This window comes from Eupeodes corollae, chromosome 2, assembly GCF_945859685.1.
Source record: "Eupeodes corollae chromosome 2, idEupCoro1.1, whole genome shotgun sequence".
Taxonomy (NCBI): domain Eukaryota; kingdom Metazoa; phylum Arthropoda; class Insecta; order Diptera; family Syrphidae; genus Eupeodes; species Eupeodes corollae.
In genome coordinates, this window is record NC_079148.1 from 133,773,681 (window position 1) to 133,787,422 (window position 13,742).

At 34.7% G+C, this 13,742-nt stretch overlaps 2 protein-coding genes across 2 annotated transcripts; both read right to left on the reverse strand.

Moving 5' to 3' along the window:
• Window positions 1-2,906: 2,906 nt before the first annotated feature.
• Window positions 2,907-4,878, reverse strand: LOC129945246 (UDP-glucosyltransferase 2-like). Its single transcript, XM_056054906.1, has 5 exons — window positions 4,654-4,878; window positions 4,066-4,593; window positions 3,559-3,995; window positions 3,393-3,505; window positions 2,907-3,326 (listed from the first exon to the last, which is right to left on the reverse strand). Exons 1-5 carry the CDS (start codon window positions 4,758-4,760, stop codon window positions 2,907-2,909), a joined length of 1,605 nt encoding a protein of 534 aa, XP_055910881.1. The 5' UTR covers window positions 4,761-4,878.
• A 3,836-nt stretch (window positions 4,879-8,714) lies between these two features.
• Window positions 8,715-10,948, reverse strand: LOC129946362 (UDP-glucosyltransferase 2-like). Its single transcript, XM_056056511.1, has 5 exons — window positions 10,687-10,948; window positions 10,098-10,610; window positions 9,567-9,994; window positions 9,386-9,498; window positions 8,715-9,316 (listed from the first exon to the last, which is right to left on the reverse strand). Exons 1-5 carry the CDS (start codon window positions 10,800-10,802, stop codon window positions 8,891-8,893), a joined length of 1,596 nt encoding a protein of 531 aa, XP_055912486.1. The 5' UTR covers window positions 10,803-10,948; the 3' UTR covers window positions 8,715-8,890.
• Between the last annotated feature and the right edge of the window lie 2,794 nt (window positions 10,949-13,742).

Sequence of the window (13,742 nt, forward strand, 5' to 3'; positions counted from 1 at the left end):
GGCGCTGCACAAAAGGACTAGAGCTGCTCGCGAGCTCTACGAGTTGAAAAGGAGAGAGGAACACCGGCTTCTTAGATGGAAAAAAAGAGAGCATGAGAAGCGCGCGATCGAGGAGATAGAGCAATGTCCCAACAGAAATGAGGTTTACGAACCAAAAGATAAAAAAAACCTCCCAAGGGTACCAGCCACGAACCGAAGCCTGTAAAGACGATCAGGGGAACATCGTAGTAGAACCGCAGTCGATGTTGAGAATATGGAAAGACCATCACTTCTCCAAATTATATAACGGCGAAGACGAACCGAATTTCGCTGTAAGGGAGATAGAACCACTCAACCTCGGCGACGCAGATCAACAATTCCGCCTACCCGACCTTGACGAAGTGAAGATAGCTATATCTTAACTTAAGTCAATAAAAGCTGCTGGAGCTGACGGCATCGCTGCCGAACTATTCAAAGCAGCAGGCGATGACTTTGTACGGAGCATGCAGCAACTCATCTGCAAAATATGGTCGGAAGAAAGCATGCCCGATGAGTGGAATCTCAGCATAGTGTGCCCGATACATAAGAAAGGAGACCCTCTAAACTGCGCCAACTACAGAGGCATCAGTCTCCTTAACATTGCGTATAAGATCCTCTCTGCCGTATTATGTGAACGTCTGAAGCCATTCGTCAACAACCTGATTGGTCCTTATCAGTGTGGCTTCAGACCAGGAAAGTCCACTATCGACCAAATATTCACACTACGCAGATCTTGGAAAAAACCCAGGAGCTTCAAGTCGATACCCACCATCTTTTTATCGATTTTAAAGCCGCGTATGACAGCATCTATAGGGAAGAGCTCTACCGAGCAATGTCTAGTTTTGGCATCCCTGTCAAACTTATCCGTTTGTGCAGAATGACGATGGAGAATGCACGCTGCTCTATCAAGGTCGGAAAAGATCTTACCGATGCATTTGATGTCAAAAAAGGTTTTAGACAAGGCGATACACTGTCATGCGACTTCTTCAACATCGTTCTGGAAAGAATTGTGCAAAACTCAACCGTCAACACTAGAGGCATAATCTTCCCAAGGTCCATCCAATTACTCGGATACGCAGATGATATTGACATAATTGGAAGATCAAAGCGTGATATCAGTGGAGCATTTTTGAGCATTGCGACGGAACCGAAGAAGATGGGTTTAGTGGTCAATGAGGGCAAGACCAAGTATATGCTGTCATCAAAAAAGGACACTGAACGACGACGTCTTGGACAAAACGTCACCATGGACAGCTATAACTTAGAGGTAGTTAAGAACTTTATCTTCCTAGGCACTGCTATTAACACAGACAACGACACCACCGCTGAAATCAAACGAAGAATAACCCTTGCAAATTGCTGATTCTTTGGACTTAGAAGGCAATTGAGAAATAAAGTCCTCTCTTGAGCATCTAAAATCATCTAGAGGACACTCATCATCCTGGTTCTCATTTATAGCGCTGAGGCCTGGACTCTGTCCAAGAAAGATGAGAGTGTCTTAGGACGCTTCGAGAAAAAAATTCTTCGGGTGATTTTTGGTCCCGTACGCATAGATAGAGAATGGAGAGAAGATTCAACGACGAACTGTACGGGCTGTACAGCGACACTGACCTAGTTAGCAGAATTATAGTCCAACGGCTTAGATTGCTCGAATCCAATCCCTAGGGACAGTGCAGTAGAGGAAGACCGCGACTCAGGTGGCGCACCCAGGTGGGAGAGGACCTCAACCAACTTGGCCTGCGAAACTGGAGACAGCTAGCTAGGGACCGAGCTGGCTGGGGACGCATGTTGGTTGAGGCCCAGGTCCACCCTTACTGTAGCGCCACCTTAAGTAAGTAAGAAGCTATTACATTGTATAAATAAATAAAAAGTTTGAAACGTATAATGTTTGACTCAGTCAGTATCTCAAAAACGGGTTAACAACAGCCCACCAAAAATATTTGTATTTCGATGATTTAAACAAAAATTGAAGATAGAATTATTTTTCAGGTATTTTCAAATCTTATGTAAATGGATGATACTTGCCCGCCCATGTTCCGAATTTCGATTGAAAGTGAATTGAAATCACTTTTTAATTTCACGTGAAATGAAATTTCATGTTCTTCAGTCCGATCGATTTCGAAAGCTTCGAAATTGCTTCGATTTGTCAGAACTGGAGGATCATACATTTTTATTTTGTTTCTGAAGTAAACTGTTTGCTATCTTAAAGATGATTGTAATATTATTGGCTATTCTAGGTGAAATTATTAAATTTTTTCAAAATTAAAGCTAATTTTAAATGTTAAATCTGATGCCATTTCGGAACTTGATAAAACTAGTTTATTCTTACGCTCAAGAAAATCAAACTTCTATAAAACAGAAATGTAGTCACATTCATCAATCAACTTTTTCCGCCCTCTACAATCGCTTTAATGACAATTTTGATTTTGTTTTTTAATAGCGAAATAAGCAGACATTTATCTTAATCCTACCGAAATCTGTTGTTAGCTTTTGAAGACCTAGTTATGTTTATATTTGTGTTTTTTTTTATTCTTCGACGTTTCAAGAAAAGTAAACTTTCATTATCTTATCTTAGAGCACGTTTCAGTTTCATTTTAAAATTTAGTAGGAAATACAAACAAGAGCTGATTATTTCAAAGACAAAAAAAATATTGTGGTCCAATGTCTCACCTCATAAAATTTAAAATTAACCTTTAAATAAAAACAAAGTTAACGTTCCTACTTCGAGAAAATGTTTAGGTTTTTTAGTTCTTGAAATGTATGTATGGAAGCCAAATGTTTACTTTTTGGTCCACCAAATTTATTTATATATATCTTATGATTACCGAAGTAAGTAAAAATTCAAGTATTTTCAAATTAAAGCTCGTATTCCAAAAACACAAAAGTTCTTAATTGTTCTTCACTTTATTTCTGTTAGAATACTTACCGTCTAATTTGTTCATAAACTTATTCAATATATTTTTAAATAATTTAAATGAGATAAATATTCCAACAAATAGTATTAAACTAATTAAACAATAAAAAACTAATACAATATCGAACGAATTCGCCACTAAATATGTCATATTCCTTGAGAATGGACTCAAATGATCTGCTTTTGGATTTCTTAGAATATATTCAATCCACCAAATAGCTGTATCGAGTGGTTTACTCTTTCGATCCAAGAATTTCTTCTGTAATTCAAGCATGTTTCTAGAGTAACTGGAATTGTTGAAAACTTCTGAAAATGCTGAGTAAACTGATTCTTCATTGATCTCTTCGAATAAAACGACTTTTCCATAACCTTTATGCTCAGCTAAAAATGCGTTCTGAAAGAAAATTAAAATGAAGTCATAGTTCAATCCGTAAATATCTAAGACAAAAGTTAAAGTTACATTCATCTGATCAACAAAGAAAGGCATTGCCACAAGTGGCTTTCCATGAAAAACAGCTTCTTGCATACTCAATCCACCAGCATGAGTAAAAAACACCTTCAGCTTTGGATGAGCTTTGAAAATATATTGAAACTTTTATATCAAAGATATTTGTATACAAATTTACCCAAAATATCATTCTGTGGCAACCAGTTTTGAATCATCAGATTCTTAGGGAACTCCTTCAAAATACCCTTGTCTTCGACTTTCCAAAGAAAATTATACTCTGGAAACCTTTTTATAACACTTATTAGATCTTCTATCCGTTGTTTTCCCAAAACCTCAGCTTTAATATTGGAACCGAGTGAAATGAGTACAGAGCCTTTCACAGCTGAATCGAGGAAGATTTGTATTTTACTGGGGAGTGGTTTTGGTTGTTTGATATGAAGTCCTCCGACTTCTATAATATTTGGTGGTAATGATTGAGCGTAGTCCATTGAGGGATGGGTGTTCACCAAGGAAATCTTTATACGTTCATAAAGATTATCCAAAGGTGCCTTAGGTCCAGGAATATGAAGGCTTGTTAAGTCTTCAATATATCTGTCAGAAACAAACTTTCTATAACTGTGGAAAAACGACAGAATTTAGTCATTATTTGAAGTTAGACATAATTGGTTGAAGATTGATCTCTTACAGATAAGCATACGCATAAGTCACCACATTGTCTAGCCTTTTCCAGAAGTTCTTCGGCATTTCGTGTTTCTTTAAAATATGCGAAATATAACCGGGATAGCTATGACCACCTACCATCTCAACAACTCTTGGATCCATTTTGAAAGCTGTCACCCCCACAACAGGAACATTTGGATATCTTTCAATTAACCTCAACATACAAGGTCCCGTTTCGGTGTCATATAAAATTAAATCAAACTTTTCATTCAATTTCAATACGTCTTGAAATCCCCTTGATTCTAGAATTCCCTTGCATTCGTACATTTTCAACAAGTATAAAAATTGAATGTTCGAAAAAATTCCTGATGGTTTGGGTAAAGTTTCCTGTTTGACTCCATCAATTGTATTCTCAAGATTTTGAAAAATCGTATCGTAGGTCTTTTCCATATGCAAATGTGTAACGTTGGGTTTTGGTGATTTATTTTCATCAACAGAAACTACAGTCAAGGAATGTCCACGTTCGGAAAGTGCACCGACTAAGACTTCATTCCTAAAAAAATGTTTGTTGGTAAATTTTGGAAGAAGGATATTCTTCAATCTTTCGACTTACCATAAGAAGTGACTATGAGAAGCACATCCAAATAAACCCAAGATATTTGCAGTCTCGCCATGGCTGAGGAAGGCAATAAAAACAAAAACTAGAACAAGATTTTTCATTGTTGTCAAATTAAACTATAAATAACTACTAATTTTGGTTTTATCTACAATATAATAAACCAATAGTTTTAATAAATATTCAGTTGATAATATTATCTAGGAGTAGAGAGAATATTAAAAATGCTTCTAATCAATTCAAATGAAGAAGATGTTATGAGAACGATAAGATATAACAATTTACTTCTGTCGATGTCACCAAGTTTTTACTATATTACCAGATACATATGAAGTTAATGCCAAGTTGAGGATTTATAAAAAAAATTACTTGAGATTCTGATCAAATATCAATTATTATCAAATATGAAGGGAGGACGACGAAATTTGACGTTGAAAGTTTAGTCTGATGTTTGCTTGGCTTATGGGGTGGTATTGAACTTGTTCCACATTGTTTTTTTTTAGAAATAAGAACTTTAAGTTGGGAACACCTTTTAACTAGTAGCCATTTTGTGAACTATCAAATGATGTATTTATAGTTTGGTTGGGTATTTCAAACATGGCAATACTAACGCCTAAACAACGCTTTCAAATTGTGTCCATTTATTTTGAAAGTCCCGATTCTGTTCAAAATACATATTGCACGGATTCCATTAAGGGATGAACGTTTGGTTACCGTATTTTTTCACGTTACAGACCCGTGAATTGGCCCTCAAGATCCTATTATTTAAAGCCAGTTGACTATTGTCTTTGATATGTTAAGTCGCTAGTCTATTCCAATAAGACCGAAAAGATTGACTACTTAGAGGATAACATTCGCCGCGTTATTTCAGGCAAATCCGCTGCGTCAGCTTTTTCATCAGTCCTTCTTCTCTTCCAAGTAGATGGAAAAAATCATTTGTGCTGAAAATCGCCAACAAAAAAGTCGAATTTTCTGTACTCTCTAATTACAGACCGATTGCACTTACGTCAATTCCTTCCAAGGTCATGAAAATGCTGATTAATTATCAGCTCAAGAAATATCTCGATGATCGAAAGCTTTTTAATGACCTCCAGTACGGCTTTCGCAGCAATCGGTACAATGATGATCTCATGGTTCAACTCACCTAATAGTGTAGCAAATATTTACATCAATTTGGAGAAAGTAAGATTACTGCACTTGATATTTCAAAAGCATTTGATAGGGTCCGGCTTTAGGCTGTCTTTTATGAATTACCCTTTATTGAATTAGTAATTACCTTTCGGATCGTTAAATACAAGTACTTTTAGTTGGGTTCAAGTCTAAAAACGACATAATAAATGCTGGTGGGCCCTAAGGTACAGTTGTGTCTCCAACACTCTTTCTACTTTAAATAATGATTTTCTGTCTGCAACTTCTAATATAATAATTGTTTCGCTGAAGATAGTACTCTTAGCTTTTTACATTGTGGGCCGGCCGTGGTAACTTTCTTATGTGAAACCCTCGCAACTGAGCGGTTATTAATAGTAGAGCGTTGGCTTCTTCGAAAGCACGTTATCTAAGGTTTTCCTTATGACTAGTTCAGCGTCAACAATGCAGTGGACAAAGCAAGAGCGCGCGTTCGCCATGGAGGCTTACTTTTCTTTCAGCGGTTCGATCATCGCAATTCAGCGTGCTTTCAGAAACTATTTCAATATCTCACCTGTAGGTCGTATGCGATTTGTTTGTGGGTGGACACGTTCAGGGCTACCGATAGTGTGCAGAAGAAACATAATGGACCTTCCAGAACCATCAGGACGCCAGAAGATATCGAAAGGGCGGCGATTTTAAAATTTCCTAGGCGATCTGCAAACAAACATTCGGCTGCTTTAGGGTACCAGAAGTTTAAACGGTTTTAATAACAACTATAAAGCGACGAACAGGCATCAGATGCGTTTCTGTCGTACAAGATGTGACCATATTTTTCTAAAAATGTATCAAACTTTTTTCCGCAGCAGGGAAGGTTGTTCATTTTTACGTACCATCAGATTCATACTGCAGGTATCCGCCAAACTTTCCCATTCCGTTTTGGATATTCTTATATCATTCATTTGTAAGACTTTGACAATATAGTTGAAATGCACGCTAAGAGTTTCCAATATCATGGGAGGCAGCCCTGTTTCCAGATAACAGCATGCAGTTTAGGGTATTTCTCGGAAGCCGGAAGATTCTTTTAATAAAGTATCGGAGAATCTTTTCGATTGCATCAAAACAACAGTAAGCCCAAACCTGATAATAGTTTTGTACTATGGTCAATGCAGTCAATTTTGAAGCAGCGTTCCCACACAGTTGAAACTGCACGTTCACCTCCGTTAGTTTCAGTTCTATATGTTTTTGCATATTTAGATTCGAAGTAAATAGAAGTCCCAAATATTGTGGAATAGTTTTTCCTGAAACCGGCCTGATATTCAGGGAGTAGGTATACTTTTTCTCTTTACCCATTTGGATATCTATTCTCAAAAAACCCAGCGAAGAGCTTTGCATTTGTATTTAAGAAAGAAATACCTCTATAATTTGATGTTTCATCATAGTTTCCTTTTTTTGAAAAGCGGACAAATTGTTGATTTTCTGAAACTTTCGGGAACTATAGCATTTTTGAAAAGTCGGTTAAATTCTTGCATGCTAATAGTGTCAAAGGGAATATGATCATCTCCTGGCGTCTTTTTCACTTTAGCTTTCTCAATAACTTCTTTTAATTCATTTATTGAAAGCGGTGCATCTAGAAAGTCATCTGTGATTTTGCGCTTATAATCCTAGAGCAATGATATTCGTGGGTCCATTTAAGGTTTTCACAGCCTTCCAGAATTCGGCAGAGCTATTTGTGCGATTAATAACCAATACTGTCTCTTGCTCAAAGGCAGATTTTTTACTGCACATATTCTATTGAATTCAATTTTTGCCTCGGAGTACAGTTTTCTAAAAACAGGCAAGTTTCGTGACCGAAATAGCTTTAAAAATTTGAATGATAGATCTCTAGCTTTTAAGCATTCAAAATCAAACCACTTTTGCTTATAATTGGTTTTTTTACCAATAAGCATGAAATGAAGTTCGTAGAGTTGAAATTTGGCAGATTCTCGCTTACTTTCTCGAAGTCAGATTGCCAGTTACTACAATTTATATAAATAGAGACTATGCACACTTTATCACTCCCAAGTTCAACATCCATCACATAAGAATTAACTGATCTTCTGAACTTAGTTCTCACCCATACTAATTGGCAGTGGTGCAACAACTTAATCCCCGCGATTATTTTTCGTGAACACTTCCCCGAACGGCTCATCTCTCTAAGAGGCGAACTTCAGTGGCCAGCACGATCGCCAGATTTAACCCCATGTGATTTTTTCCTGTGGGGCTTCCTTAAATCGTTGGTATACACTGATCGTCCAAAAACCCTTCGTCACCTTAAAAATAATGTTCGTGCTGCTATCGTCGAAATAAGCACAGATATGCTGGAAAAAAAGGAAAACAATTTTAAATTCAGACTATCTCAGTGCACTGATAAAAACGGTGGCCACCTTCGAGATGTCGTTTAAAACCAAATAAAATAAAACTTTAAACATTCCCCATAAAAATTTCAACCTTAATATTCACGCTTGTACGAATGCTCTTCAGTATATCCACTAGCTAAACTGCTGTCGAACTGTCAAATACAGAGATTCATTCTTAAGCCGTACTACGCGAATGTGGAATGTCCTACCAAACTCTGTCTTTCCCAGTCATTGCAATATTCTGGAATTTAAAACCAATGTTCAACCACACCTTCTTTCAATCCCTCTCTTCAATTCTCAAAATAAAGATAGCCTCTCTCACTCCTATCACATAATTGATGCTTACTTGTCTCGGAAATTCTCATGCTAAAAATTGAATTCCTAAAATTTGAAATATTTTTTTTTTTGAAAGTTTCTTTAATCCCTAATTTCATTAAAATAAGAAATATACAATTTATAACAGTAAATAATAACCATATTTCAAAATAAACTTTAACAAATATCTTAAAATATTTTTGCTTTAAAGTTCTTTTTACATCCAATTTTCATCTAAGTCAATGAAAACTTCGATTTTTTCTTCGCAAGTGGGTGAAAACCACTATTGCATTTTATTATAATCGAATATTTCCAATATTATCTTTTAAAAAAATACAAAAATTATGTCTCGATCTATTCTTATTTTAAAAAACCTCAATATAATATAATTTTCTTTAAACAGTTTTCTTAGTCAAGGTATTACCTTCAGGAACATTTTTGTCTTTTAATTTAGAAAACATCTTTTTCGAACATTTTAGAAAGATCCGAATAATTTTAACAAAAACAATACTGAAAACTATGCAAATAATTAAAAATATTATAAAAATATCAAACGAATTCGCTGCAAAATATGAAATATCTCTTGAAGATGGTGTTAAATGTTCTGCATTTGGATTTCTTAGAAAATATTCTATCCACCAAAGGGCTGTATCCAAAGGTTTATTTTGACGATCTTGGAATTTCTTTTGTAATTTCTGCATTTGGAGTTTATAATTCTGATCACTGAGAATTTTTGTAAAAGCTTGCAAAAGAGTTTCGTTGTTGAGAGTCTCAAAATTTACTTCCAATCCGCAGCCTTTGAGTTGGGCATTACGAGCATTCTACGAAATTCATACAAATCATATTCAAATATTGAAATTACACTTAAAATTAATGTATTTTCAACTTACGACAAATTGATCCAGAAACAAAGGCATTGCAATCACCGGAACACCATGCCATGTGGCTTCTTGCATACTTAAGCCACCAGCATGGGTGAAGAACGCATGAACTCTTGAATTTGCTGACAAAAACAGAAATCCAAAATTAACATTGGCGTTTTCATTTTCCAATAAGTAAAAAATATCTTACCTAAAATATCATTTTGAGGCAACCATTTGCGGATCAACAAATTCTTTGGAGCATCTTCAAAAATATCTTCCTTCTCAATTTTCCACAAAAAGTTATACTGAGGCATACTTCGAATGACAAATAAAATAGCGTCAATTCGATTCTGACCAATAGTTTCCACTAAAGTATTTGAACCTAGTGATATAAGAATTGCACCCCTATTCCCAGAATCTATGAATGCATTGATATCTTCTGGAAGCTTTTGTGGTTCTTTGATGTGAAGACCTCCGACTTCGATAACGTTGGGTGGTAGTGATTGGGCATAGTCCATTGCTGGATGTGTATTTATAAGAGTCATATTCACCCTCTTCTGGAGACTCTGCAAAGTTGGCTTTGGGTCATCCGGAGCTAAGCTTTCAACAGCTGATTCGGTTATGTATTTTCTGTAACTAAAGGAAACAAAAATCAAACAAATTTAAGACCTGTTCATCTTCATATACGACTTGTCATTGAACTTTTCACTAAAATTGTTAAATCAAAATCAATCCTTACAAATATGCAAATGCATAAGTTGCTGAATTAGTAAGACGATTCCATAAATTCATCGGAACATCTTGATGATCCAAGAAATATGGCACATAACCCGGATAGCTATGTCCACCGACAATCTCCAAAATATACGGATCCATTTTGAACGCACTCACAGCCACCACAGGAATTTCTGGATACTTCTGTATCAGTCTAAATATGCATGGCCCAGCTGATATGTCAAACAAAATCAAATCAAACTTTTCCTCAGCTAGATTTGATGCCTTTTCAAAACCCTTCGATTGGAAAATTCCCTTACACTCCAGCAATTTAAAATTATACAATAGTCGTAAATTGGCAAAAGGTCCATAGGTATCGAAATTAGCATCTGAATCTTTGTAATAATCGGCTACCGTGTTGTAAGCTTCCTCCAGGTGAATATAAGTGACATTAGGATGAGGTGAATTATTTTCATCGACTGAGGCCACGGTAAGAGAGTGTCCTCTCTCAGCAAGTGCATTAACAATCACTTCATTCCTAAAAACGAAACAATAAAAAATTCTATCATTGGAAAAAGCTGATTTCTCTTTCTTAATTCTAATTTTATTTTTACCATAAGTGATGACTGTGCGAGGTACAACCCATCAATCCTAAGATATTGGCGGAGTATCCATTGTGAAAGATTGAAATTAATACACAAATCACTTTTATTACTTCGGAAGCACTCATCTCGTGGCAAGTTTAGGGAAACAATAAAAATTAAATAATTTTAAGAAAGAAGCAACTACTACATAATTTGACTATCTTATCATCACTCAGTAAGATAGATATATTGTTCATCTGAGTATCTGTTTAGGCAAATAAAAATGTATGTACTTACTACGTGCTTATAATTCTTATTTCTTATCCCAAAGCAACGCTCAAAATAAACCGCATCTAGAAAGTCAACTTTTATATAAGAGTACACTGTGGGTCGTTTGTATGAGGTCACTCCTTTTACATATTTTTGTAGTAATCAATTTTTGGTTTTTGGGTTTTGCAAAAGGGACTTTTCTACTATGAAACCTTTGAAAAAAGGGACTTGGTTGATAACTTAACATCCCGTCTGTCGATTTGTCTTGCTGAAAAGTTTGTAGGTTTTCATGATGTTAAGTTAGAAAAGTTGTTCATTGAATTATTCTTCAAAATGTTAAAATTACCAACAATATTTTTTATATCAAGAAATAGTTTAGTTTGCAAAACCAATTTTTACCAATTTTAGTCGCATTTCTTAAATTTTTACAAATTGGGTGAATGAAATTACTTTGAGAGATATCAAGAACCGAACATCAATTTTTACCAAATTTGAGTACTATTTTTGTAGATTTTATAAAAAAAAAAACTTTTAAAAATTTTGACGTTTATTAATTTTTTCAGGTTTTGGTGTTTTGAAATAAAAGGGTTAATTCGATTTTTCTCAAAACGTTTCCAAATGTTGAAAACAATATTTCTTATAAGTAAAAATTTGTTGGAAGCCATAATCAAAAATTGTTTAAAAGATATTTGAGTTGAAAATCAACTTTTACAACTTTTGTCATTTTTTTAGGTTTTTAGTTTTTTGTAAAAAACAACAATATTTTTTAAAAGATAAAAGTGTTTGAGTCAAAAATCAATTTTTAACAACTTTTGTTAATTTGTTTGTAAATTCGATTTTTTTCAAAATTCGTCCGAATGTTTCACACAATATTTCTTATAAGATAAAATAAGTTTGAAGAAATAACCCAAGATTTTGAAAAGATATTTGAGTCGAAATTCAATTCTCTAAAACTTTGAGTAATGTGTTTTTTTTAGGTTTTTATTTTTTATAAAAAAAACTGTCAATTCGATTTTTCTTAAAATCTTACTAGATGTTGAAAACGTTATTTGCTGTTGCCCAAAATTTTTTTGGAGATAAAATTATTTTTTATTCGTAAAATCTTCGAGGTGACAATTTTTTTTTCAGTTTTTTTGATTTATAAAAAAACCGTTAATTGGATTTTTTTCCAAAAATACTCAGTGACATTTTATTAGTTGTCAATTATTTAAATAACGGAACTTCGTATACAAAAAATTATCATGTTATTTGATCTAACGGTCTTCCGTTTTCATATTAGAGACTTTTAGATTAAAGTTATACTCCCAGTAAACACAAATTATTTCAAACTCTTTGGATATATAGTGTTCATAAAAATAAGTTTTGATTTTATAATTAAAAAGTGTTAAACATTTGTTTTTTTATTTTTCGGTAAGTAAATGTTTTAATATTTAAAGTTTTAAGTATTTGTAACATATTAGCATATAAAAAATTAATAAATATTAGCTGAACAGTAAACAATGGGACGGTCAAGACAATGCACCGAAGAAATTCGAAAACTTATTAGAAAACAGCGTTTCGAGGGAAACACCTACTAAAATATTCAAGACATCCAATGCTGCTTAGCAAAAATGGTCAGTAATAACTTAAAATTGCAAAATAAAACGAAAACGCTAGGCCCAAAAAGGATGACTACTGAAAGAACTGACAGAAAAATTATTAATTTAGAAAAACGAAACCCCTCCATAGGCTCTAGAAAAATAAGAAATGGATTTCAACTGTCTGTTAACGCTGTCACCATACGAAGACGACTTTTATAAGCCAAGTTACCGACCCGAAGTCCATGCAAGATACCATTCTTGACGAAAAGGCATGTGGCAAAGAGAATGGAGTTTGCTAAAGCGCATAGAGATTGGAAAAAACTGAAATGAAGGAATGTTCTGTGAAGCAATGAAAGCAAAGTCCTCCTTTTTGGGTCCAAGGGACGTCGAGAATATGTAAGAAGACCCTAAGATGCAGCATACTACACACGGTACTAAAACAGTAAAGCGTGGCGGAGGAAAAATTATGATATGGGCTTGCTTTTCATATTACGGGGTCGAGCCTATTTATCCCATGAGGGATGCAATCGAGTATGTTAAATTCTCGAGGAGGTTATGTTATCCTATGCTGAAGAGGAAATGCCGTTGGTTTAGGTATACCAACAAGACTATGACCTAAAGCATACGTCAAAAAAGGCAAAACCATGGTTTGCGCAGGAGAAGTTATCCGTGTAGTCAATCCCCCGACCTTAACCCTATCACAGATTTGTGGGGGATGTTAAGAACGCAGTTCATAAAGCAAAACCCTAGAATTCGAAAAAATTGTGGGAAGCAGTGTGTGATTCGTGGAACGGAAAACCAGTCGAGAGGTATCAGGTTTTAGTGGACTCGGTGCCAAGTACATGCGAAGCATCATAAAAAACAATGGTTATGCAATAAAGAGCTAATTGTAAGCTAACATTATTTGTTTACTTTCATTATTTTCCATTAACATTAAATGTTTGCTTAAAATTATTGCAAACACTTTAAAAATTACATGGAGTACAAAAGAATGTAAAAATTGCAATTGCTTGCAAATACTTTAAGTGTAATGAAAAGGAATCAAGAGATCTTTAATGACTGCAATTATTAGTTTGAAATTTAATTATTGGGCACAAAATTATTATTAGTATTATAATTATTGCAGTCTTTTAAAGGTCAAATTTTTGTCGATTGTAAAATTTGTAATGCCAATCTCTAGGCTCCGCTATGAACTCATAAAACAAAACCAACGCTGAGATCAAACGAAGAATAACT

Bases quoted from the DNA above. Each gene is read 5' to 3' on its own strand.
- LOC129945246 (XM_056054906.1), bottom strand. From the start codon at position 4,760: ATGAAAAATCTTGTTCTAGTTTTTGTTTTTATTGCCTTCCTCAGCCAT. The intron at 4,594-4,653 runs GTAAGTCGAAAG...ACATTTTTTTAG, and splicing joins TCTCATAGTCACTTCTTATG to GAATGAAGTCTTAGTCGGTG. The intron at 3,506-3,558 runs GTAAATTTGTAT...ATATTTTCAAAG, and splicing joins GCCACAGAATGATATTTTGG to CTCATCCAAAGCTGAAGGTG.
- LOC129946362 (XM_056056511.1), bottom strand. From the start codon at position 10,802: ATGAGTGCTTCCGAAGTAATAAAAGTGATTTGTGTATTAATTTCAATC. The intron at 9,499-9,566 runs GTAAGATATTTT...TGTTTTTGTCAG, and splicing joins GCCTCAAAATGATATTTTAG to CAAATTCAAGAGTTCATGCG. The intron at 9,317-9,385 runs GTAAGTTGAAAA...TGAATTTCGTAG, and splicing joins TGTTTCTGGATCAATTTGTC to AATGCTCGTAATGCCCAACT.